The sequence below is a fragment of the Rhinopithecus roxellana genome, chromosome 11 (genome assembly GCF_007565055.1).
Source record: "Rhinopithecus roxellana isolate Shanxi Qingling chromosome 11, ASM756505v1, whole genome shotgun sequence".
Lineage (NCBI taxonomy): Eukaryota > Metazoa > Chordata > Mammalia > Primates > Cercopithecidae > Rhinopithecus > Rhinopithecus roxellana.
In genome coordinates this window covers 30,593,905-30,620,790 of record NC_044559.1, presented here as the reverse complement: position 1 = coordinate 30,620,790, position 26,886 = coordinate 30,593,905, and the positions used below count along the sequence as shown (strand labels likewise).

At 48.2% G+C, this 26,886-nt stretch overlaps 1 protein-coding gene across 1 annotated transcript in view; it reads right to left on the bottom strand.

Annotated features, from left to right (window-relative positions):
• DMBT1 (deleted in malignant brain tumors 1) overlaps window positions 1-26,886 on the bottom strand; it is a 164,637-nt gene that overhangs the window by 124,576 nt on the left and 13,175 nt on the right. Inside the window, 9 exon segments of the mRNA XM_030940142.1 lie at window positions 1,669-1,992; window positions 3,102-3,140; window positions 4,089-4,118; window positions 5,214-5,537; window positions 8,164-8,211; window positions 9,291-9,338; window positions 10,510-10,557; window positions 15,384-15,431; window positions 23,073-23,102. Coding sequence (XP_030796002.1) covers window positions 1,669-1,992; window positions 3,102-3,140; window positions 4,089-4,118; window positions 5,214-5,537; window positions 8,164-8,211; window positions 9,291-9,338; window positions 10,510-10,557; window positions 15,384-15,431; window positions 23,073-23,102 — 939 coding nt within the window.

The window sequence follows — 26,886 nt, the reverse complement described above, 5'->3', positions numbered from 1 at the left end:
CAGCTCTGAATAGAAAAGGACCAAAGCTAATTAAATATGAGGCCACTTTCTAAACCTCTAAGGGTTGGCCATTGGGACAATATGAAACTGCTTCCTGAAAGCTGAGATAAATGGAACAGAAGACAGAAGCCTCCTGAACCCTATGTCTGGTTTAGAAGTGCCATGCTGGGGTCTCAGTTACAGAGCAAGGGAAAATCATATGCCCTGAAGTATCCACTCTGAGAAGAATGAGGGCTCTGTGGAGTGCAGAAAGGGATAATTGTGCAGAAAGAAAAGGGACATCCCAAGGAAGGACACTGGGGAATCACCTGACTTGGGCGTTGACCAGGAATGGGCAGCTGTGAGAAAGAGGAGGTCAGATCAAGTGCACTACGAAGCTGGCAAAACCAGAACAAACATGGAAGGAACTAAAGAGGCCATGCCTTCAGTCCACCCTAGGTCTCCATCACAGAGGGAGGGGCATTGCCATGCACATCCCCACAGAGATGCTCCTTGGAAGGTGTCTAGGCAGATCCTGTCCACTATTGCCAACTCCAAAGTGATTAACTTTGTGTCTGTCAATAGTAATCAGGTTGACACAAAACCAATACTCTCCCTTGCATGTCTTAGCAGTCCCTGAGTCAAAAAACGTGAGGAGGACACTCCAGCCAAAGTCCTGCTTGTGATCTTCCAGCCCAGCCCACAGGCATTCATAATAAGGCTTTGCCTAGCAGACCTCATGGGAACTGCACACTCCACACCAGACCGGTGCACAGGCACAACACTGCGGTGCTCTGGAGGGAGTTGTGGTCAAGGACTCACAGTGCCCAAATCCCAGACCAGACACGGACAGACACAGATCTGCACTCCTAGCCTTGTGTCTCTATTAAGACACCACCTTATTGGGCCTAAGCAGAAGACTGCACTTCCTCTCAGGAGCCTTTGGTTGTGGGCTCCTTCCAGTGAGACAGTCCCTCCCCTATCCCCTATATGTGCTTCATCCACGTAACCCTTATGCAAAATCTTTCAGTAGGGGAAAGTTGGAACCCTGGAGGGCCAGGGTGCTATACTTTGGAGGCTTGTCACGTCCAAGTGTCATATTGCAATTGGATCCCCAAGTTTAGAGTTGAGGCCTGATGCACCATGTCTGGGTCATGGAGGCCCACCCTTCATGAATAACTTACTGCGCTCCCTGGTCAGGGATGAGTTCTTCTCTTAGTTCTTAGCAAGAGCTGGTGGTTGAAAAGAGCCTGGGCCTTCCCTCTTGCTCTCTCTTGCTTCCTCCCTCACCATGTGACCTCTGCCCAGGCCAGTTCCCCATCCTCTTCTGCCAGGAGTACAGGTAGCCCGAGGCTCTCAGCAGAAGCTGAGCCGAACAAACCGGCCCAAGCTATTCCTTTCCAGCCACACTAAAAGGCAGAGACCTGGCTCTTTCGTCTTCTCCCTCTGCTTGTGCTGCCTCGGTGAACAAAGGTGTGACCCTTATTTCACTTTGGCCATTGTCCTGCCTGACCTCCTCAAAACCTGACAATGAACACTCATGCTGTTTCCTAGCAGAGAGCTAAGGAGATATTAGAAATATAGGAAAGGTTGAAAAAGCTCTGTGTGAGGAGATCAGAGCATAATGAGACCTCGCTTCCTGAGCAAACTCTACTCCAAGAGAGGGAGCCCAAGGTCTTGGAGACCCACCTGAGCAGATGACACCAGCGTCTTCACTGTGCTGACAGTTGTGGGAGAGCCAGCCACTGTGGGGGCAGCTCCACAGGTAGGACTCGTGTCCTGAGCAGCGCACGTCATCCAGGACAATGGGTCCTGAGCCCTGGCCAAACCGGGCATTTCCTGGGGCTGATGTGGCCCAGCCACAGCCCAACTGCCTGCAGACCACATTGGCATCACTGGTGTCCCAGCTGTCATCACACACGGTGCCCCAGGAGCCTCGGTATAGGACCTCCACTCGGCCCTGACACCTGTTACCTCCATTCACCAGCCTCAGGGCCAAACTGGATTCAGATCCTACAGGGGAACACAAGAACCCTTCATTCATCTCTATGATGAGGTCAAGGATAAGGCATGTACAACACTCAGAGCAGTAGGCAAAGTAGTCAAGTTTGAATACAAATGCCAACGTCACCAGGACATGCAGTCACGACTGAAGATTACTGTACCCAGAGGTTAAGCTTTGTCATAGTGGAAAAAGTGATGCCCTATTCTACTCAAGTCTATAAAAGCTCAAGTTATGGGTAAGCATGTATGACATCCCAGAGGAGGGGCCAGGAATGGACACCCCACTCCCCACTCTGCGGGCAGACAGGATGGAGCTGCACAGCTACAAATGGCAGGCCTAGACCCCTAACAATCTAGGGCAAGTTCCACACTCAGGGCATTTCCTAATGAACTAAGTCACCCAGACAGGCAGTCACCTTTGCATAATGAAGCCAGAGATTAGGCTTAATTACAGTGAAAGTAGCACTGATATCCTACTCTGCCCAGGTCTATGGATGCTCAACTTTTGGGGAAGCACCTGTGACCCCACTGGAGGTGATAGGAATGGATATCCCACTATCTAGTTGAGTACACAGAGGATGGAGCTGCTCAGCTCCAGATGGCAGGCCCAGACCCCTCCCTTATTCAGGAGCATGGTCCTGTCTGGCTGACTGAGAAAGTACCAGAGATGGCAGGGATGAGGTCCCCGTAGGATTAGGGAGACCCCCAGGGCTTGTCCTGAGCACACAGATGAGGATCTTTCCTGACCACTTGGAACAGGATCCCACAGGAGACAGGTCACCAGCACCCTCCACTCTCCAACATCACATCTAGTTCTGGGTCTTCAGAGACCCCAGCTTCCTCCCTACCCAACCCACAGAAACATGAAGAAGCAAGGGCCCACCTTGAGCCTCATCCTATCGCGAGTCTAATGAATACTAATGAACTTCTGGGAGGTCCTACTCCTGTTCCTAGTGCCGAGCTCACTGTTGAGCCAACTGTTTATCACCTGCTGCCATCCTCCCACCCTTAGCCTACTTCCCCACCTCTCTTCATGGCAATCATAAGTGAACTATGAAATCCGAAGTGTATCCAGAGGTAGAAAGTGAGCCCCAGGGAGTGTTGAGAGGATTCTTTACCTTCTGTGGGTACAGGTGATATCCTGACAGGCCAACTGTCTGTAAACAGCAACAAAGAGAAAGGATACAATTGGATTTGAAGGGAAAAAGGTAAAAAACAAGCAGTTCTCTGGACCAGGCAGCACACGTCATCCAGGACAATGGGTCCTGAGCCCTGGCCAAACCAGGCATTTCCTAGGACCTGGTTGTGAAAACAATTCCACTCCCAGGTCTACCCACTTGCTCCCCATGTGTCTGCCCAGGTCTCCTGCCCACAGAACTCATTCAGGGACAAAGGACACCATGCAGGCCCTTCCACCTCTCTCTGAGACAGGGATGACCTTTACTCAGTTAGGAAACCTTTACCACCTCCATCCCCCACCATCCGCTGACACATGGACTGTCTGACTCATCTGACACCACTGCCAAGACTTGACACTTACAGCTAAAATGTTCAGGGGACTAGCGGGCCCACCCAGGGGAAATCAGGTTTCCTGGTAAGTGAAGGTACCAGAAACATTTCTTAGCCTCTCTCTCCCCTGAGCATGGCCTCTGCCTCTTCTGAATGCAGACATGGCCCTGCAGAATCTGGGGGTCTTTCAAGGGTCTTTCGTGTAGTGAGAGATGGGGGTATCAGGCCTGTACTGACCTTGCCTTCAAAAGAACATTAGAGGGTCTCACCCTCAATTCTCAGAAAGGTTATGTCAGCCCTGAACATAAAGGGGCCAAAGCTCATTAAACAGGTGGCTTCTTTCTGAACCTGTAAGGGTTTTCCATTGGGACAGCATGGAACGATATGATGAAAGCTGAGATGGATTGAAGAGAAGGCAGAAGCTGAATCCTATGTGTGCTTAAGAAGCACCATGTTAGGGTCTCAGTTACAGAGCTGGGGGGAAAATAACATGCCCCAGAGTATCTGCAGAGAAGCAGGAGGGCTCTGTGGACTGGGGAAAGGGTAACCAAGCAGAAAGAGAAGGCGTATCCCGAGGAAGGATTCTGGGGACTCACCTGGCCTGAGCGTCGACTGAGGCTGGGCAGCTGTGAGAAAAAATAGCAACATTAGACACCAAACACTCAGTGACTCCAATTAGAGTTAAGGTTGAAGTGACTTGGGGTAGCCACACCCTCAGGTGACGCCCATCACATGACCACCAAGTGGGCCCTGCCAGTGCCCACCGTGAAGCCATCAGTCCCTCAGGGACCCCACAGCCCCTGGCATTGCCTCCCTCTCTGTGCCTGTGGCTCACTCTCCAGGGATATGAAGGTCACTTCGGTGCCTGGGACCAGCCACAACAACCTCAGTATCAACACCCAGGGAGCAGCAAACAGCCACCCTAAGCAATGAGTAGATGAAGACCCTAACTCTCCACCCTTGAACTGCAGTGAGTCTGAGGTTTGATGTGGATTCTTGGTGATCCTCTGGGAGGTCCCCTCGCTCCCCATGCTGAGCTCGCATGTGAGCCCACCGTTTGTGACTCACTGCCATCCTCCCACCCTTACCCCATTTCCCTGCCTCTCTTCACAGCAATCATAAGTGAACTATTTACAAATGTGTCCTTCCCTCTGAGTCAGTGGCTGACAGCACTCAAGGTAATACAGTGTTCAAGGGGAGGGGAGGTTTCACCAACCAGATCCCTGAAATATGCCATCCCTGAGTAGAAGCATCAGGGAAAATGGGGGTATGAGTTATGCGGATGTTCCTAGAGCAGAATAAAAAGCTCGTTATTTCTAATGTCAGCATGCTGGACCCTGTGTCTGAACACCGGTGCCTCAGTCACCCCCAAACTAATGTTGGGGCACTGCTTGCAGCTTGGGGATCCGTGCTGACCATGGCATTGTACCCACAGGCCAGTTGCCCCAACTAAAGTCCAGAGCCACCAGATAACCAGGAAAGTCTTGGGAGGGGGCCCTGGAGTGAGAAACCTGTTTGTCACTATATTCTCTGATTACAGTCTGTCCCCAGAATGGGCCCAAGTGATTTTCCTTTTTTAATAGAGACGGGGTTTGCCATCTTGCCCAGAGCTGGTCTTGAACACCTGAGCTCAAGCAATCTGCCTGCCTCATCCTCCCAAAGTGCTGGGATTACAGTTGTGAGCCACCACACCTGACCCTCCAGAGATCTTTGATGCCTACCTGTGCAGATAACACCAGCATCTTCACTATGGCCACAGTTATGGGAGAGCCAGCCATTGTGGGGGCAGCTCCACAGGTAGGACTCGTACCCTGAGCAGCGCACGTCATCCAGGACAATGGATCCTGAGCCCTGGCCAAACCGGGCATTTCCTGGAGCTGACGTGGCCCAGCCACAACCCAGCTGCCTGCAGACCACATTGGCATCATTGGTGTCCCAGCTGTCATCACACACGGTGCCCCAGGAGCCTTGATACAGGACCTCCACACGGCCCTGACACCTGTCACCTCCATTCACCAGCCTCAGGGCCAAACCATAATCAGATCCTAGAGGAAGGCACAGAATTTCTCTTGTACACTCCTACTGAGAGACAAGGTCTCAGGGCCTGCAGGGCATTCGGGGTCTTTCCCATAGGCAAATATCTTTGAGAGAATCTCTAACTAGGCTGGGCTCTAACATGCCTTAAGGTTAGAGTTCTTCGTGGGGAAGAGGACAGTGACTGCTTGGCCCAAACCCAAGTCTTAGAGCTTCTGCTGGAGGAGAATAAAAGGCTCCTCCTAATCTGCATCCTGGAAGGGGCCTAGAGATACACAAGATCCTTCTCTAAGCAGACCATGGGCTCTGCCTGATTCACTCAGACAGGGGACACATAACATCCCACACTGAAGAGCAGCGTCATGACATCAGGATGTGCTGGAAGGAGCTCTGATGTGTATCTGCAGCTCTAAGGTTGGCTTGGAGCACATTTTGCACGTGATCTTCCTGGCCTTATAGCCTTCCTCAGGACCAGGATGGCTGGGGTCAGCACAGAGCTGTGGAGATGGGGGAGCTGGGCTGTCACTCTGGACTGGAGACTGATCTCACTGGTCTCTGCTTCCAAAGCACAAAGGCTCTTGGAGATGCCACATTCTGACTGATTTCTCCCTACCCCCAGGAACATGGGCAATGAAGGAATCTTCACTCTAGCTGACCTCTGGGATCTAGCACTGTCTACTCACAACATTCCGTCCCATCCCATTCCCTAAAATGTTTCCTGAATAACAGTAAAGCCCATGGATATAGTTGGCACCATGACATACAGAAACAGACTCAAAATTACCGATTACCTGTCACAACAGTAGACTCGGTATTTGTGATGGTAGTCTCTGCATTTGCCAATTGTAGAAGATGAAAAACAAAACAAAACAAAACAAAATAAAAAACCAGAAAATATAAAATTAGATCTCCTTTGAGGACACTCATGGGCTGAAAGTGAACTAGGATCTGCTGAGAAGCCATCACTCCTGATCTGGATATTGTCTTGCTGTGTAACTTTGGGAAAGTCAAGAAACCTGTCTAGCACTGAGTTCTTCAATTCTAAAGGGCTGCTTGTGGAGGAAATATTTCTGTACCAACATACTCACTCTGATTCTGATATGCCTACATGTAACCTATATAGAACTCCAGGAGAGAGATGCAAAAATAACTTTTCCCATTATTATGCCTCTAATTGATTTCTCTTCTCTAATTGCATTGGCTACTATCTCCAGTATGACATTGAACAGCAGTGGGGATGGAGGGCATACTTGCCTTGTTTTTCACACTAGTGGAAATGCTTCTAATATTCCCCTTTAAGTAAGATACTGGCTTGGAATCTCTGTTTTTTAATTGCTCCAGAGCCCTGGAATTTGTCCAGGGCACCTACAAGAACTGACTGAGTGCTAGGACTTGGAGAGGAAGGGACCTGAGAGTTACCCTTAACCCACTGCAGCCACAACACTCAGCTTCTGTCTGAGCTCTCCACTGGGCTTCTACATGAGGTCTCTGGATCTAGAAGAAATGTGACTCCCACCTGACACTGGAGTTCCTGTTAAGAGCAACTCCGAGTAAGTCCTATCTGCAGTCCTGTGTGACAGGCAGATCAGTCAAATCCCTCCACCCCCTTGCTCCCATCCCTGGCCGGACCAGTTATACCAAAGGGCTTGTCAGGCCGAGGTGTGGTCCTTAACATGTAACAGGGTCCTCAGGGGAAACCACTCCAGAGGAAGGAACAGATTCTCCTCTTATAGCTGCTGCAAATAACAAAATGTGGGAATCTTGGTTAAGGGACATGGCTAAGTCAGAATAAAGCCAGTCTCACCCTCATTCCTAGTGTCTTCTCTGTCCTTCATCATAGGAAAGAGAAAGAGGTTAAGTCAGGCCTCACCCCATGGGCCAGAGGGAGAGGAAAGCAGATGATCTGAGGAATGGGAGGGCCTGATGCATGTACCATCAGCATTCCCAACTGCTGCATGCTAACCGTGGGCAGGGCAGAGGCTTTGGTGAGAATGTTGTCCTTGAGCTTCTCCTAGGGCCAAGGTTTCCCATGGGAAATGGAAAGTGACTTCCCTTCCCAAAGCCCAGACTGCCAGCATCCCAGGCTGTACTGACTATGTCTCCCAGATTTCTCACTGGAGGTACCCAAGGGGGAAGTACCTGACCTCTGATGTCCATGAGTTGAAGGATTGTGATTTCTCTCTGTTAAGAAGAAACAAGGGTGGCCTAACATGGGCTTAAAGAAAGGGCAAGGGCAAGGATGCTGTCCTAGCAATTTGGCTACGTTAGCAGGTAGGCACCTGCGTCTCAAGGCCCTGTAGCCAGAGATCCAGCACCATAGGCTGGCCAGAGATGAGCACAGCTGGGTGAGGAACATAGGAGTGAGCAACAAGCAAGGATAACAGAATCTCTAGAGACAGAACAAGAGGCTCCACTGAGAACTCCTTGGAGATGTATCTTCAAGTTGATTCCTCCTCAGTCTCAGACACGATCGATGCAAGAGATACCTGTTCAGACCTGAGGCCTTATGTGGAAGGGCCCCTCTTGGGAACTAAGCACCCTACTTTCTAGGCCCTCTACACCTCATCTGAATCAGAGATGAACCTATGGGTGCAGAGTGGTAACGAGCCCACAGGGATCCCTCATAGTTGACGTTACCTTCCGCTACAGTTGACTCCAGGGGCGCCTCTGAGGGAAACACAGAACCTGCAGGGTGGAGAAAGGAGGAGCTCATTAATGGTAGCCCTCACTTGGGGAGGGTTGGTCCATGGCTTCCTCAGCTCTGAAGCAAGGGCTGGAAACACAGGGCCGAAGGGCACGCTCCATTGCTAAAAGCCAACCATGTGCCAATCGCTCTCTCATTGTACTGGTCCCAGGCTGGCTAGGATGCCACATGAGCATACTTTACTCTTATTACCCTATCCCCACCTCCTCAAATGACAAAACACACCCTCAAATGACAAATATTCACCATGACTGGAATATTCCTGAGAAGGTGGTTCAACTAGAAAAAAGGTAGTTTCGAAAGCAAACCAACCTTTCCAGAATGCAACACTAAGCCACTCACAAAGCGGCTGCATGGAGGACGATGCCCCCTTGGGGAGCCCAGTCCCACTTGGTAGTTGGATTATCAAGGGCACACCCCAGGCATGGTAACCCGGGCTCAGTCCAGCCCACACTCCAAATGCCAGAGTTGCTCTCAAAGTAGACAGTTTAACCAGAAACTCCTCTTTGGGGAACACACGATGGGACAGTGCCCTTGTAGGTTTCTTTGTGGATTAAAAAACCCCTCCATCCTCCTCAGCCTTTAAAAGAGGAGAAACTGCCACTTAGGAAGATATATATTTGGTATCCTAGGCCAGGGGTGGTCGCGATGCTGCTCATCAGAACCAGCCTACGAGGTGATTGTATCAGCAGACTCCGGGGGGCTGAGACTGAAGCCTGCTTCCATCACATTCAGCTTCAGAAAGACAGGCAGATGATCCATTGACCTGCACTATCTATGAAAAGGGGCGGTACCACCTGCCCTCCAACATCAATTAAGACATGACTTACATCAAAGCAAGTAAACTATAGAGCACACTCATAAATATACACATGAGCTCATGTGTGGTGATATTGACTCAGAGTTGCACATACACAGTGTAAGGTGACATCCACACTACCTGAGCACATGACACCAGCACACTACTTTCTATGCCCTCTGCACCTGTTCTGGATCAGAGATGAACCTAGGGGTGCAGTGGGGTAATGAGCCCACAGGGATCCCCCATAGTAGATGTTACCTTCTGCTACAGTTGACTCCAGGGGTGTCTCCGAGGGAAACACAGAACCTGCAGGGTAGAGAAAGGAGGAGCTCATTAATGGTAGCCCTCGCTTGGGGAGGGTTGGTCCATGGCTTCCTCAGCTCTGAAGCAAGGGCTGGAAACACGGGGCCTAAGGGCACCCTCCATTGCTAAAAGCCAACCATGTGCCAATCGCTCTGTCATTGTACTGGTCCCAGACTGGGCTAGGATGCCACACGAGCATCCTTTACTATTATTACCCTACCCCACCTCCTCTGCTGCCACAGCCTCTATTCAAGAGGTTACCCAGTCCATTCACAACCCCAGGCTAGTCACAAGATTGAATGTCAAAAGACATCTGACTGTGTCTATGGCTCAAACACACCCTCAAATGACAAATATTCACCATGACTGGAATATTCCTGAGAAGTGGTTCAACTAGAAAAAAGGTGGTTTCGAAAGCAAACCAACCTTTCCAGAATGCAACACTAAGCCACTCACAAAGCGGCTGCATGGAGGACGATGCCCCCTTGGGGAGCCCAGTCCCACTTGGTAGTTGGATTATCAAGGGCACACCCCAGGCATGGTAACCCGGGCTCAGTCCAGCCCACACTCCAAATGCCAGAGTTGCTCTCAAAGTAGACAGTTTAACCAGAAACTCCTCTTTGGGGAACACACGATGGGACAGTGCCCTTGTAGGTTTCTTTGTGGATTAAAAAACCCCTCCATCCTCCTCAGCCTTTAAAAGAGGAGAAACTGCCACTTAGGAAGATATATATTTGGTATCCTAGGCCAGGGGTGGTCGCGATGCTGCTCATCAGAACCAGCCTACGAGGTGATTGTATCAGCAGACTCCGGGGGGCTGAGACTGAAGCCTGCTTCCATCACATTCAGCTTCAGAAAGACAGGCAGATGATCCATTGACCTGCACTATCTATGAAAAGGGGCGGTACCACCTGCCCTCCAACATCAATTAAGACATGACTTACATCAAAGCAAGTAAACTATAGAGCACACTCATAAATATACACATGAGCTCATGTGTGGTGATATTGACTCAGAGTTGCACATACACAGTGTAAGGTGACATCCACACTACCTGAGCACATGACACCAGCACACTACTTTCTATGCCCTCTGCACCTGTTCTGGATCAGAGATGAACCTAGGGGTGCAGTGGGGTAATGAGCCCACAGGGATCCCCCATAGTAGATGTTACCTTCTGCTACAGTTGACTCCAGGGTTGTCTCCGAGGGAAACACAGAACCTGCAGGGTAGAGAAAGGAGGAGCTCATTAATGGTAGCCCTCGCTTGGGGAGGGTTGGTCCATGGCTTCCTCAGCTCTGAAGCAAGGGCTGGAAACACGGGGCCTAAGGGCACCCTCCATTGCTAAAAGCCAACCATGTGCCAATCGCTCTGTCATTGTACTGGTCCCAGACTGGGCTAGGATGCCACACGAGCATCCTTTACTATTATTACCCTACCCCACCTCCTCTGCTGCCACAGCCTCTATTCAAGAGGTTACCCAGTCCATTCACAACCCCAGGCTAGTCACAAGATTGAATGTCAAAAGACATCTGACTGTGTCTATGGCTCAAACACACCCTCAAATGACAAATATTCACCATGACTGGAATATTCCTGAGAAGTGGTTCAACTAGAAAAAAGGTGGTTTCGAAAGCAAACCAACCTTTCCAGAATGCAACACTAAGCCACTCACAAAGCGGCTGCATGGAGGACGATGCCCCCTTGGGGAGCCCAGTCCCACTTGGTAGCTGGATTATCAAGGGCACACCCCAGGCATGGTAACCCGGGCTCAGTCCAGCCCACACTCCAAATGCCAGAGTTGCTCTCAAAGTAGACAGTTTAACCAGAAACTCCTCTTTGGGGAACACACGATGGGACAGTGCCCTTGTAGGTTTCTTTGTGGATTAAAAAACCCCTCCATCCTCCTCAGCCTTTAAAAGAGGAGAAACTGCCACTTAGGAAGATATATATTTGGTATCCTAGGCCAGGGGTGGTCGCGATGCTGCTCATCAGAACCAGCCTACGAGGTGATTGTATCAGCAGACTCCGGGGGGCTGAGACTGAAGCCTGCTTCCATCACATTCAGCTTCAGAAAGACAGGCAGATGATCCATTGACCTGCACTATCTATGAAAAGGGGCGGTACCACCTGCCCTCCAACATCAATTAAGACATGACTTACATCAAAGCAAGTAAACTATAGAGCACACTCATAAATATACACATGAGCTCATGTGTGGTGATATTGACTCAGAGTTGCACATACACAGTGTAAGGTGACATCCACACTACCTGAGCACATGACACCAGCACACTACTTTCTATGCCCTCTGCACCTGTTCTGGATCAGAGATGAACCTAGGGGTGCAGTGGGGTAATGAGCCCACAGGGATCCCCCATAGTAGATGTTACCTTCTGCTACAGTTGACCCCAGGGGTGTCTCCGAGGGAAACACAGAACCTGCAGGGTAGAGAAAGGAGGAGCTCATTAATGGTAGCCCTCGCTTGGGGAGGGTTGGTCCATGGCTTCCTCAGCTCTGAAGCAAGGGCTGGAAACACGGGGCCTAAGGGCACCCTCCATTGCTAAAAGCAACCATGTGCCAATCGCTCTGTCATTGTACTGGTCCCAGACTGGGCTAGGATGCCACACGAGCATCCTTTACTATTATTACCCTACCCCACCTCCTCTGCTGCCACAGCCTCTATTCAAGAGGTTACCCAGTCCATTCACAACCCCAGGCTAGTCACAAGATTGAATGTCAAAAGACATCTGACTGTGTCTATGGCTCAAACACACCCTCAAATGACAAATATTCACCATGACTGGAATATTCCTGAGAAGTGGTTCAACTAGAAAAAAGGTGGTTTCGAAAGCAAACCAACCTTTCCAGAATGCAACACTAAGCCACTCACAAAGCGGCTGCATGGAGGACGATGCCCCCTTGGGGAGCCCAGTCCCACTTGGTAGCTGGATTATCAAGGGCACACCCCAGGCATGGTAACCCGGGCTCAGTCCAGCCCACACTCCAAATGCCAGAGTTGCTCTCAAAGTAGACAGTTTAACCAGAAACTCCTCTTTGGGGAACACACGATGGGACAGTGCCCTTGTAGGTTTCTTTGTGGATTAAAAAACCCCTCCATCCTCCTCAGCCTTTAAAAGAGGAGAAACTGCCACTTAGGAAGATATATATTTGGTATCCTAGGCCAGGGGTGGTCGCGATGCTGCTCATCAGAACCAGCCTACGAGGTGATTGTATCAGCAGACTCCGGGGGGCTGAGACTGAAGCCTGCTTCCATCACATTCAGCTTCAGAAAGACAGGCAGATGATCCATTGACCTGCACTATCTATGAAAAGGGGCGGTACCACCTGCCCTCCAACATCAATTAAGACATGACTTACATCAAAGCAAGTAAACTATAGAGCACACTCATAAATATACACATGAGCTCATGTGTGGTGATATTGACTCAGAGTTGCACATACACAGTGTAAGGTGACATCCACACTACCTGAGCACATGACACCAGCACACTACTTTCTATGCCCTCTGCACCTGTTCTGGATCAGAGATGAACCTAGGGGTGCAGTGGGGTAATGAGCCCACAGGGATCCCCCATAGTAGATGTTACCTTCTGCTACAGTTGACCCCAGGGGTGTCTCCGAGGGAAACACAGAACCTGCAGGGTAGAGAAAGGAGGAGCTCATTAATGGTAGCCCTCGCTTGGGGAGGGTTGGTCCATGGCTTCCTCAGCTCTGAAGCAAGGGCTGGAAACACGGGGCCTAAGGGCACCCTCCATTGCTAAAAGCAACCATGTGCCAATCGCTCTGTCATTGTACTGGTCCCAGACTGGGCTAGGATGCCACACGAGCATCCTTTACTATTATTACCCTACCCCACCTCCTCTGCTGCCACAGCCTCTATTCAAGAGGTTACCCAGTCCATTCACAACCCCAGGCTAGTCACAAGATTGAATGTCAAAAGACATCTGACTGTGTCTATGGCTCAAACACACCCTCAAATGACAAATATTCACCATGACTGGAATATTCCTGAGAAGTGGTTCAACTAGAAAAAAGGTGGTTTCGAAAGCAAACCAACCTTTCCAGAATGCAACACTAAGCCACTCACAAAGCGGCTGCATGGAGGACGATGCCCCCTTGGGGAGCCCAGTCCCACTTGGTAGTTGGATTATCAAGGGCACACCCCAGGCATGGTAACCCGGGCTCAGTCCAGCCCACACTCCAAATGCCAGAGTTGCTCTCAAAGTAGACAGTTTAACCAGAAACTCCTCTTTGGGGAACACACGATGGGACAGTGCCCTTGTAGGTTTCTTTGTGGATTAAAAAACCCCTCCATCCTCCTCAGCCTTTAAAAGAGGAGAAACTGCCACTTAGGAAGATATATATTTGGTATCCTAGGCCAGGGGTGGTCGCGATGCTGCTCATCAGAACCAGCCTACGAGGTGATTGTATCAGCAGACTCCGGGGGGCTGAGACTGAAGCCTGCTTCCATCACATTCAGCTTCAGAAAGACAGGCAGATGATCCATTGACCTGCACTATCTATGAAAAGGGGCGGTACCACCTGCCCTCCAACATCAATTAAGACATGACTTACATCAAAGCAAGTAAACTATAGAGCACACTCATAAATATACACATGAGCTCATGTGTGGTGATATTGACTCAGAGTTGCACATACACAGTGTAAGGTGACATCCACACTACCTGAGCACATGACACCAGCACACTACTTTCTATGCCCTCTGCACCTGTTCTGGATCAGAGATGAACCTAGGGGTGCAGTGGGGTAATGAGCCCACAGGGATCCCCCATAGTAGATGTTACCTTCTGCTACAGTTGACCCCAGGGGTGTCTCCGAGGGAAACACAGAACCTGCAGGGTAGAGAAAGGAGGAGCTCATTAATGGTAGCCCTCGCTTGGGGAGGGTTGGTCCATGGCTTCCTCAGCTCTGAAGCAAGGGCTGGAAACACGGGGCCTAAGGGCACCCTCCATTGCTAAAAGCCAACCATGTGCCAATCGCTCTGTCATTGTACTGGTCCCAGACTGGGCTAGGATGCCACACGAGCATCCTTTACTATTATTACCCTACCCCACCTCCTCTGCTGCCACAGCCTCTATTCAAGAGGTTACCCAGTCCATTCACAACCCCAGGCTAGTCACAAGATTGAATGTCAAAAGACATCTGACTGTGTCTATGGCTCAAACACACCCTCAAATGACAAATATTCACCATGACTGGAATATTCCTGAGAAGTGGTTCAACTAGAAAAAAGGTGGTTTCGAAAGCAAACCAACCTTTCCAGAATGCAACACTAAGCCACTCACAAAGTGGCTGCATGGAGGACGATGCCCCCTTGGGGAGCCCAGTCCCACTTGGTAGCTGGATTATCAAGGGCACACCCCAGGCATGGTAACCCGGGCTCAGTCCAGCCCACACTCCAAATGCCAGAGTTGCTCTCAAAGTAGACAGTTTAACCAGAAACTCCTCTTTGGGGAACACACGATGGGACAGTGCCCTTGTAGGTTTCTTTGTGGATTAAAAAACCCCTCCATCCTCCTCAGCCTTTAAAAGAGGAGAAACTGCCACTTAGGAAGATATATATTTGGTATCCTAGGCCAGGGGTGGTCGCGATGCTGCTCATCAGAACCAGCCTACGAGGTGATTGTATCAGCAGACTCCGGGGGGCTGAGACTGAAGCCTGCTTCCATCACATTCAGCTTCAGAAAGACAGGCAGATGATCCATTGACCTGCACTATCTATGAAAAGGGGCGGTACCACCTGCCCTCCAACATCAATTAAGACATGACTTACATCAAAGCAAGTAAACTATAGAGCACACTCATAAATATACACATGAGCTCATGTGTGGTGATATTGACTCAGAGTTGCACATACACAGTGTAAGGTGACATCCACACTACCTGAGCACATGACACCAGCACACTACTTTCTATGCCCTCTGCACCTGTTCTGGATCAGAGATGAACCTAGGGGTGCAGTGGGGTAATGAGCCCACAGGGATCCCCCATAGTAGATGTTACCTTCTGCTACAGTTGACCCCAGGGGTGTCTCCGAGGGAAACACAGAACCTGCAGGGTAGAGAAAGGAGGAGCTCATTAATGGTAGCCCTCGCTTGGGGAGGGTTGGTCCATGGCTTCCTCAGCTCTGAAGCAAGGGCTGGAAACACGGGGCCTAAGGGCACCCTCCATTGCTAAAAGCAACCATGTGCCAATCGCTCTGTCATTGTACTGGTCCCAGACTGGGCTAGGATGCCACACGAGCATCCTTTACTATTATTACCCTACCCCACCTCCTCTGCTGCCACAGCCTCTATTCAAGAGGTTACCCAGTCCATTCACAACCCCAGGCTAGTCACAAGATTGAATGTCAAAAGACATCTGACTGTGTCTATGGCTCAAACACACCCTCAAATGACAAATATTCACCATGACTGGAATATTCCTGAGAAGGTGGTTCAACTAGAAAAAAGGTGGTTTTGAAAGCAAACCAACCTTTCCAGAATGCAACACTAAGCCACTCACAAAGCGGCTGCATGGAGGACAATGCCCCCTTGGGGAGCCCAGTCCCACTTGGTAGTTGGATTATCAAGGGCACATCCCAGGCGTGGTAGCCTGGGCTCAGTCCAGCCCACACTCCAAATGCCAGAGTTGCTCTCAAAGTAGACAGTTTAACCAGAAACTCCTCTTTGGGGATCACACCATGGGACAGTGTCCTTGTAGGTTTCTTTGTGGATTAAAAAACCCCTTGGTGTCTGCACACATCCTGGCACTGTGTGGACAAAGGAAATCAAAACTGGGATTTGCTGGGTCGCGTCCAGGAGAAGTTCTCTTTTCCATTGAGAATATTAAGTATCTTTTATTTGTCATTTAATTCCCAACAAAGAGAATGGCTTGGGTTACTCCTCATTTTGATGTTGGTATACATTTCTGTCTTAAGGACCAGCAGCTCCCCCATCCTCCTTAGCCTTTGAAAGAGGAGAAACTTCCCCCTAGGAAGGTATTTATTTGTATCCCAGGACAGGGATGGTCGTGATGCTTCTCATCAGAACTAGTCCACGAAGTGATTGCATCAGCAGACTCTGAGGGGCTGAGACTGAAGACTGCCTGTACCACATCCAGCTTCAGAAGGACAGGCAGATGATCCCTTGACCTTCGTTGTCTATGAAAAGGGGCAGTATCACCTACCCTCCAACATCAATTAAGATACGACTTACATCAAAGCAAGTAACCGCAGAGCACACACATATGAAACCACACGTGCTCATGTGTGGTGATATTGACTCAGAGTTGCACAGACACAGTGTAAGGTGACATCCACACTACCTGAGCACACGACACCAGCACCCTACCTTCTATGCCCTCTGGACCTTGTCTGAATCACAGACAAACCTAGGGGTACAGTGGGGTAAGGAGCCCACAGGGATCCCCCACAGTAGTCATTACCTTCTAATACTCTAGTTGACCCCAGGGGCGCCTCCGAGGGAAATGGAGAAACTGCTGGGTGGAAAAGGAGGAGCTCATTGATGGTATCCCTCTCTTTGGGAGGGTTGGCCCATGGCTTCCTCAGCTCTCAAGCAAGGGCTGGAAGCACAGGGCCTAACCACACCCTCCATTGCTAAAAGCCAACAAAGTACCAATCACTCTGTCACCATAATGGCCCCAGGCTGGGCTAGGATGCCACACAAGTGTCCTTTGCTCTTATTACACTTCCCCCACCTCCTCTACTGCCACGACCTCTATTCAAAAAGCCACCCAGTCTATTCACAGCCCCATGCTAGTCACAAGATTGAATGTCAAATAACATCAGGGTATTTCTTCTTTTTTTTTGAGACAGAGTCTTGCTTTGTCGCCCAGGCTGGAGTGCAGTGGCGCGATCTCTGCTCACTGCAAGCTCTGCCCCACCGGGATTCACGCCATTCTCCTACCTCAGCCTCCTGAGTAGCTGGGACTACAGGTGCCCGCCACCACACCCGGTTAATTTTTTTGTATTTTTAGTAGAGATGGGGTTTCACCGTGTTTGCCAGGATGGTCTCGATCTCCTGACCTCATGATCCGCCTGCCTCGGCCTCCCAAAGTGCTGAGATTATAGGCATGAGCCACCCCATACAGGCTTTTTTCTTTTTTCTTTCTTTTTTTTTTTTTTTTTTTTTTTTTTGTGAGACGGAGTCTTGCTCTGTCGCCCAGGCTGGAGTGCAGTGGCACGATCTCAGCTCACTGCAACCTTCACCCCTGCAGGTTTAAGCAATTCTCTGCCTCAGCCTCCAGAGCAGCTGGGATTACAGGTGCGTGCCACCACGCCCAGCTAATTTTTTTGTATTTTTAGTAGAGACAGGGTTTCACCATCTTGGCCAGGCTGATCTTGAACTCCTGACCTCATGATCCACCTGCCTCAGCCTCCCAAAGTGCTAGGATTACAGGCGTGAGCCACCATGAATATCAGGCTATTTCTATACCTCAAACACACCCTGAAATGACAAATACTCACTATCACTGAAATATTCCTGAGAAGGTGGTTCATCTAGAAAAAAAGGTGGTTTTGAAGGAAAACCAACCTTCCCAGAATGCAAAACTAAGCCACTCACAAACTGGCTGCAAGGAGGACGATGCCCCCTTGGGGAGCCCAGTCCCACTTGGTAGTTGGATTATCAAGGGCACATCCCAGCCATGGTAGCCTGGTAGCATGGTAGCATGAGCATGGGCTCAATCCAGCCCACACACTAAATGCCAGAGTTGCTCTAGAAGTGGACAGTTTAGCTAGAAACTCCTCTTTGGGGATCACGCCATGGGACAGTGTCCTTGTAGGTTTCTTTGAGGATTAAAAATCCCCTTGGTGTCCACACACATCCTGGCTCTATGTGAACAAAGGAAATCAGAACTGGGATTTGCTGGGTTGGGTCCAGGAGAAGTTCTCTTTTCCACTGAGGATGTTAAGTATCTTTTATTTGTCATTTAATTCCTAATAAAGAGAATGCTATAGTTTACTCCTCAATTTGATGTTGGGATATATTTATATCTTAAGGACTAGCAGTTCCCCCATCCTCCTCAGCCTATAAAAAAAGGAGAAACTGCCACTTAGGAAGATATATGTTTGGTATCGCAGGACAGGGGTGGTCCTGATGCTGCTCATCAGAACTAGTCCACGAGGTGATTGCATCAGCAGGCTCTGAGGGGCTGAGACTGAAGCCTGCCTCCACCACATCCAGCTTCAGAAAAACAGGCAGATAATCCCTTGACCTTCATTGTCTATGAAAAGGGGGCAGTGCCACCTACCCTCCAACATCAACTAAGACATCACTTACAGCAAAGCAAGTAACTGCAGAGCACACACAAGTGTACAAACACGTGCTCATATGTGGTGATATTGACTCAGAGTTGCACATACACAGTGCAAGGTGACATCCACACTACCGGAGCACATGATGCCAGCACCCTACCTTCTATGCCCTCTGCACCTCTTCTGGATCAGAGATGAACCTAGGGGTGCAGTGGGGAAATGACCCCACAGGGATGCCCCATAGTAGACATTACCTTCTTCTGATGTTACCTCCAGGGACGCCTCCAAGGGAATCAGAGAACCTGCAGGGTGGAGAAAGGAAGAGCTCATTGATGGTAGCCCTCACTTGGGAAGGGCTGGTCCATAGCTTCCTCAGCTCTCAAGCAAAGACTGGAAGCACAGGGCCTAAGGGCAGGCTCCATTACTAAGAGCCAATCAACTGCCAATCCCTCTGTCACCGTAATGGTCCCAGGCTGGGCTAGGATGCTGCACGAGCATCCTTTGCTCTTGTTACCCTCCCCCAACCTGCTCTGCTGCCACAGCCTCTATTCAAAAAGTCACCCAGTCCATTCACAGCCCCATCCTAGTCACAAGATTGGATGACAAATAACACCTGGCCGTTTCTATAGCTCAAACACACCCTCAAATGACAAATATTCACCATCACTGAAGCATTCCTGAGGACGTGATTCAACCAGAAAAAAGGTGGTTTCCAAAGAAAACCAACCTTTTCTGAATGCAAAACTAAACCACTCACAAAGTGGCTGCATATAGGACCATGCCCCCTCGGGGAGCCCAGTCCTACATGGTGGTTGGATTATCAAGGGTACATCCCATGCACAGAGGCATGGGCTCAGGCCAGTCCACACAGCAAATGCCACGGTTCCTCTAGAAGTAGACAGTTTAACCCAAAACTCCTCTTTGAGGAGCACGCCATTGGCCAGTGTCCTTGGAGGTTTATTTGTGGATCAAAGAACCCCTTGGTCTCTGTGCACATCCTGGCACTATGTGAACAAAGGACATCAGCACTGGGATTTGCTGGGTTGGGTCCAGGAGAAGTTCTCTTTTCCATTGAGGATTTTAAGTATCTTTTATTTAATTCCCTATAAAGAGAATGCTTTGGGTTACTCCTCAATTTCATGTTGGTATACATTTATGTCTTAAGGACCAGCAGTTCCCCCATCCTCCTCAGCCTTTAAAGGAGGAGAAACTGCCACTTAGGAAGATATTTATTTGGTATCTGAGGCCAGGGGTGGTCATGATGCTGCTCATCAGAACCAGTCCATGAGGTGATTGCATCAGCAGGCTCTGGGGGCCTGAGACTGAAGCCTGCCTCCACCACGTCCAGTTTCAGGACAGGCCGATGATTCCTTGACCTTCCTTGTCTATGAAGTGGGCCAGTAACCACCTGCCCTCCAATATCAATTAAGACATGACTTACTGCAAAGCAAGTAAGCTTCAGAGCACACACATACATACACACATGTGCTCACGTGTGTTGATATTGGCTCAGAGTTGCACATACACAGAGCAAGGTGATATCCATACTACCAGAGCATATGACACCAGCATCTTCCCTGTGGCCACATTCGTGGTTATACCATCCGCTGTAGGGACAGCTTGACAGGTAGGGCTCCCTTCCCGAGCAATGCACGTCACCCAAGAGAATGTTTCCCAAGCCCTGACCAAAGTGGGCCCCGCCCAGGGCTGACACGGAATAGCCACAGCCAAGCTGCCTGCAGACAACATCTGCATCCTGGGCATCCCAGCTGTCATCACACACAGTGCCCCAGTAGCCTTGGTACAGGACCTCCACCCGGCCCTGACACAGGTCACCTCCATTCACCAGTCTCAGAGGTAGACCTGCAGTGACACAGCGAGAAGCCCTTATCCTGGTGCTCTTGGCTGCCTTGACTTGCATCCCTACCCACCTCCCTCCCCCTTCTTCCTCTCACCACCCTGCCTATTTATAGTCCTTCTCCCCACAGGACCTTAAATATCCTTGTTCTTCCACGTTCTGTCTTTGCCCTCCTCTCATTCTGTATTTTCCCCCTGGAGAACCTCATGTACTTGAGAACTTTCCAGAAGACCCCCAAATCCACCTCTCTGATCCTGACTCAGCCCTGACAGCCCAGCCCTGAGCTCTAGACCAGCATTTTCAGTGGCCTCCTGGCCATCCCATCCCCCACATCATCCCAAACTCAACACAGCCTCTTCCCTCCATTTGAATTAAGGATGTCATCATGCTCCACATCAACCATGCTGGGAATGAGGGCATCATATTCGACTCCTCCTCCTCCTCACGTCCTACATCTAACATCACCAAGGTCATTCTTTCCTTGTCATTCCCACTGCCATTTCACCGGGATAAGCCTTCATCCCCTTGAACCTGGCCTCCTCCCAGCTGAATCCTCAGTCTCTGGTCTTCCTTTCTCTAGTCCATCCACATTCATTGATTCAACCAGCATTGATGGAGTGCTTACTCTGTGCCCATTTCTGTGCTAAGAGGATTCATCAGTCTCCAGGTGGTCTTCAAGTTTTATCTTTACAAAGTACAAATATATTCAATTCAATTCCTTGCTCAAAATGCTTCAATATACTCTCCAGTCCCATCAGGATCAAGTCCAAGAGCAAGCTTTGACCTACTTTTCCAGCTTCCTATCCTGGGAGGGGCTGAAACAGCCTGCTTCCCACCGTGGAGCTGGCCATGCTGGGAAGTCAGTAAGTACCATGTTCCTGCCTGACACAATGCCACTAGACCACCCACTGGGGTAAGCTGCATTGATGGTGTGAGGAAAAGAGGCACAGGTCCTGAGGGGTGCAGCCCACCATCCTGAGAGTACGAACCAGATCCTGGGTGTGGCTTTTCAATGGTGCGTTTGAGATTATGAGAAACTTGTGGTCACAGAGAGGCTGGAATGGGATGCAAGGGTAGGGGGCAGGTTGCTTTTTCTCCCAGAGGGAGGAAAGGCCAGCTGCACCATCTTCAGGGCATCCCCAAAATACATTCAGGACCTCGCATGCTCTGCCCCTCCCCAGATTCAGGGACATAATCCATGGAGAAGATGCCTGTTCAGACCTGAGGCCTTATTCGGAAGGGCCCCTCTTAGGAGCTAAACACGCTACCTTCTATGCTATCTGCATCTCTTCTGGTGCAGAGATGAACCTAGAGGTGCAGCGGGGCAATGCGCCCCCTCCTGGTCACCCTGTGAATGGTCCTTCCAGAAAAGTGCTCAGTCTCCCTGCCTCAGACTTTCCCTTGCTGGGTGTTGGTCAGAAAGCTGCCTTTCCCAGGCCATTTCTGGATCTCTCAAGTCATGTCTTGGAAAGGGAGGGACTGACCTCACAGGGCCAAGGGCCCAGGAGTAGAGTCATCCCAAGTGAACACATAGAAGACCCTGAAAAATCAAACTTAGGCACAAAGGTCTGCACACTCTCACTGGAGAGGCAAGGACATTTAGCCAAAGTCAAAGACCAGGGCAGGGGTAGGAAGAGGCACCCATCCTAGGCTCAAATCTCTGCCCTGCTACTCACCAGACACATAATCTTAGACATAGAAATATTGACAAATTAGCTAACTATGCCCTGGTTTTCCCATCTGCAAAATGGGCATAATCATATTACTTACCTCAAAGTGTTCTTGGGAAGATTTCATGACAATAGCACTCACTATGTGCATTAGTTGGGCACTTACTGTGTGCCAGGTGGTATTTTAAGTATTTTTTAAATATATCAATTCATTTCATACATGAAAATCATTTTACGAATGGTATATAGCAAGTACTTGGTAGAGTTTAGTGATCTTCAAGATACCTGTCATTATTAGTGAAAAGAAAGGTGGGCTGGGCGCAGTGACTCACGCCTGTAATCCCAGCACTTTGGGAATCCGAGGTGGGTGGATCACAAGATCAAGAGATCGAGACCATCCTGGCCAACATGGTGAAACCCCATCTCTACTAAAAATACAAAAATTAGCTGGGCGTGGTGGCGCGTGCCTGTAGTCCCAGCTACTCTGGAGGCTGAGGCAGGAAAATTGCATGAACCCGGGAGGCGGAGATTGCAGTGAGCCGAGATTGCACCACCGCACTCCAGTCTGGCAACAGAGCTAGACTCCGTCTCAAAAAAAAAAAAAGAAAGAAAGGTACTGACCTTTATTTTCAACTCTCTCTCCTCACACGAAACTGAAGCTAACCTCCTCTGATAAATGACTGAGAGAGAGCAAGAGGAAGGAGAACGATAGCTGGGATTGACCGAGTGTGCACTTGGGATATGCCCCAGGTCTTGGCACCCACGTCTCCTGTCTCCCCGGCATTCCTGCGTTCGCAAGGCGGGTGTTTGCTCTGTGACCTGGGCTGTGCTCAGCGTCAACTAGCCAACAGCAGCAGAGGAGAACTGGCCAACCCCACCAGGGAAGACGAGTGAAGAAAAGGTCTTACCGTAGTCTGTAGTACTTGGGATCCACTCACCTGGAAAGAACGCAAATTCGTCTTAGAAACACTGTTTAGAAATGATTTCCTATGAGTCACAGAAATTGGCTTTCACTTCACCGTACAACACACCAGAGGGCGCTGTGGCTCAATCTTGGGTTTGTGTGTCTCCGACGTTCTTGCTAAATGATTTTGCAATAGCAGATTAAAGCAAGGGGATTGGATATGAGGAGTTCGATCATTTTAGATGTAATGAAGCACATATGTCTCTTTACTAGGCCCCTAACGCTACAGCTTATAGCTACAGGATGTAATCTATGCTTAGAAAGAAGGGTTGGACAAGAGAAGACAGCTTAAGCTGGTTGTCCAGTCTGAAATTTGAGTATAGCTGGCATCGACAACAACCACTCGGATGCCCCCTAAATAAGAAAATATGTTAGTGTCAGATATTCTGTTCCTTCTGACCCATAACCTGAAAACATTTTATTCTATCTTGAAGCAAATGGAAATCTAGAGATCCCTGGATCTTTATATTCAGTGAGGCCGGACAAGGTCCGTCGGACTCAACTGGAGCTTTTGAGTTTCTTTTTGAGCAGTTCTAACTATACTTATGAGTGTTGATATTTCACAACTTTTATATATTTTAGAGGTCTTTCAAAGATCAGAGACAATATGTATTCATTTTTTTTAAAAGGATAAAACTCATTCTATCTTGTAATCACCATATGAATCCATTAGATCCTTTTATAAATCCAAGATTCATTATTGGCTTCTGATTTTATTTTTCCTATATCTTGAAACATTTCACTATTTCATCATCCAATAAATTATTGCATCATTATTCATCAATTATTAAATAGTAAGAAAATGGTAGAATGGTCAAGTTGCCTAGAAGGAAGATGAACGAGTGAAATAAGTCATAATTCTTCCATGGCCAAAGTATTGTATTATCTTTCAAGAAGATTTTTTTAAGACTAGAGATACTTTCTTCATAGTCTGCTTTTAGCTTTCATTGAATGCAGTTAGGAATTAGAATTTTTTCATTTTCTACTTGTGATGGCAAAGAGAAGAAAACTGACAAAGGAAGATGTTTTTGCAATGATTAGATGAACCAGAAGAGGAATATAAAGATACAAGATATAGCACTCTACCAAATAATGTTAGAATTGATTGTACAACAAAAATCTCAGACTCTGAGTCCTCAGATGATGATATCCTAGATGAATTTCTCAAATTCAAGAATCCAGGAGCCAATGATACAATTCTAAGGACAAAAATAAAATACAGTACTCTTACCCACTTCCATAGGGATTTCATCACATGATATTTTGCAGCAAGAACTTCAATCATCTTATTTTGCTAGAAAAAGACCTGTGATGGTGTTCTTTTATCTTTTGTGATGTTTATATACCAAAATCTATGTGATACAAAAAGGTCTGCTATGTTTAAATTTTTATTAACAATCCAATATACTTTCTTTCATTATTCCTTTTCTTTTTACTTCCTGGCAAAAGGAGGATTAAGGCATTTGACAAAATTATCAGATTATTATTTTATTTTTAGAGACAGAGTCTTGCTCTATTGCCCAGGCTGGATTCAAATTCCTGGGTTCAAGCGAGCCTCCTGCCTCCAGCCCTGGAGTAGCTGGAACTATAGGCATGCACCACCATGCCCGGCTCTTCAGATTCTTTGTAAATGTGGGTCCTGATAGCACTGACAATTGTGGTTCAGAGATATGAATTTCTCTAATGGAACCAAGAGGCCAGTGACAGGACTTGCTGTATATCAGAGAACCTCTTCACCTGCCTCAACAGTCTGAATGTGAGCTCCATGATGGGCTCCCCCAGCTGCCCTGATGGCTTAGGAAGGGGGCCACTGAAACCACGTGGCTACACATCCCTGAAAATGAAGAAGAAACTCACAGTAGAAACCAGAACATTCATGATGGAACGTATCTCAAAATAATAAGAGCTACTTATGACAAACCCACAGCCATATCACACTGAATGGGAAAAAACTGGAAGCATTCCCTTTGAAAACTGGCACAAGACAGGGATGCCCTCTCTCACCACTCCAATTCAACATAGTGTTGGAAGTTCTGGCCAGGGCAATCAGGCAGGAGAAAGAAATAAGGGGTATTCAGTTAGGAAAAGAAGAAGTCAAATTGTCCCTGTTTGCAGATGACATGATTGTATATTTAGAAAACCCCATCGTCTCAGCCCAAAATCTCCTTAAGCTGATAAGCAACTTCAGCAAAGCCTCAGGATACAAAATCAATGTGCAAAAATCACAAGCATTCTTATACACCAGTAACAGACAAACAGAGAGCCAAATCAGGAATGAACTTCCATTCACAATTGCTTCAAAGAGAATAAAATACCTAGGAATCCAATTTACAAGGGATGTAAAGGACCTCTTCAAGGAGAACTACAAACCACTGCTCAGTGAAATCAAAGAGGACACAAACAAATGGAAGAACATACCATGCTCATGGATAGGAAGAATCAATATCATGAAAATGGCCATACTGCCCAAGGTTATTTATAGATTCAATGCCATCCCCATCAAGCTACCAATGAGTTTCTTCACAAAATTGGAAAAAACGGCTTTAAAGTTCATATGGAACCAAAAAAGAGCCCGCATTGCCAAGACAATTCTAAGTCAAAAGAACAAAGCTGGAGGCATCACACTACCTGACTTCAAACTATACTACAAGGCCACAGTAACCAAAACAGCACGGTACTGGTACCAAAACAGAGATATAGACCAATGGAACAGAACAGAGTCCTCAGAAATAATACCACACATCTACAGCCATCTGATCTTTGACAAACCTGAGAGAAACAAGAAATGGGGAAAGGACTCCCTATTTAATAAATGGTGCTGGGAAAATGGGCTAACCATAAGTAGAAAGCTGAAACTGGATCCTTTCCTTACTCCTTATACGAAAATTAATTCAAGATGGATTAGAGACTTAAATGTTAGACCTAATACCATAAAAACCCTAGAAGAAAACCTAGGTAGTACCATTCAGGACATAGGCATGGGCAAGGACTTCATGTCTAAAACACCGAAAGCAACAGCAGCAAAAGCCAAAATTGACAAATGGGATATGATTAAACTAAAGAGCTTCTGCACAGCAAAAGAAACTACCATCAGAGTGAACAGGCAACCTACGGAATGGGAGAAAATTTTTGCAATCTACTCATCTGACAAAGGGCTAATATCCAGAATCTACAAAGAACTCAAACAAATATACAAGAAAAAAAAACAACCCCATCAAAAAGTGGGCAAAGGATATGAACAGACATTTCTCAAAAGAAGACATTCATACAGCCAACAGACACATGAAAAAATGCTCATCATCACTTGCCATCAGAGAAATGCAAATCAAAACCACAATGAGATACCATCTCACACCAGTTAGAATGGCAATCATTAAAAAGTCAGGCAACAATAGGTGCTGGAGAGGATGTGGAGAAATAGGAACACCTTTACACTGCTGGTGGGATTGTAAACTAGTTCAACCATTATGGAAAACAGTATGGCGATTCCTCAAGGATCTAGAACTAGGTGTACCATATGACGCAGCCATCCCACTACTGGGTATATACCCAAAGGATTATAAAACATGCTGCTATAAAGACACATGCACATGTATGTTTATTGCGGCACTATTCACAATAGCAAAGACTTGGAATCAACCCAAATGTCCATCTGTGACAGACTGGATTAAGAAAATGTGGCACATATACACCGTGGAATATTATGCAGCCATAAAAAAGGATGAGTTTGCGTCCTTTGTAGGGACATGGATGCAGCT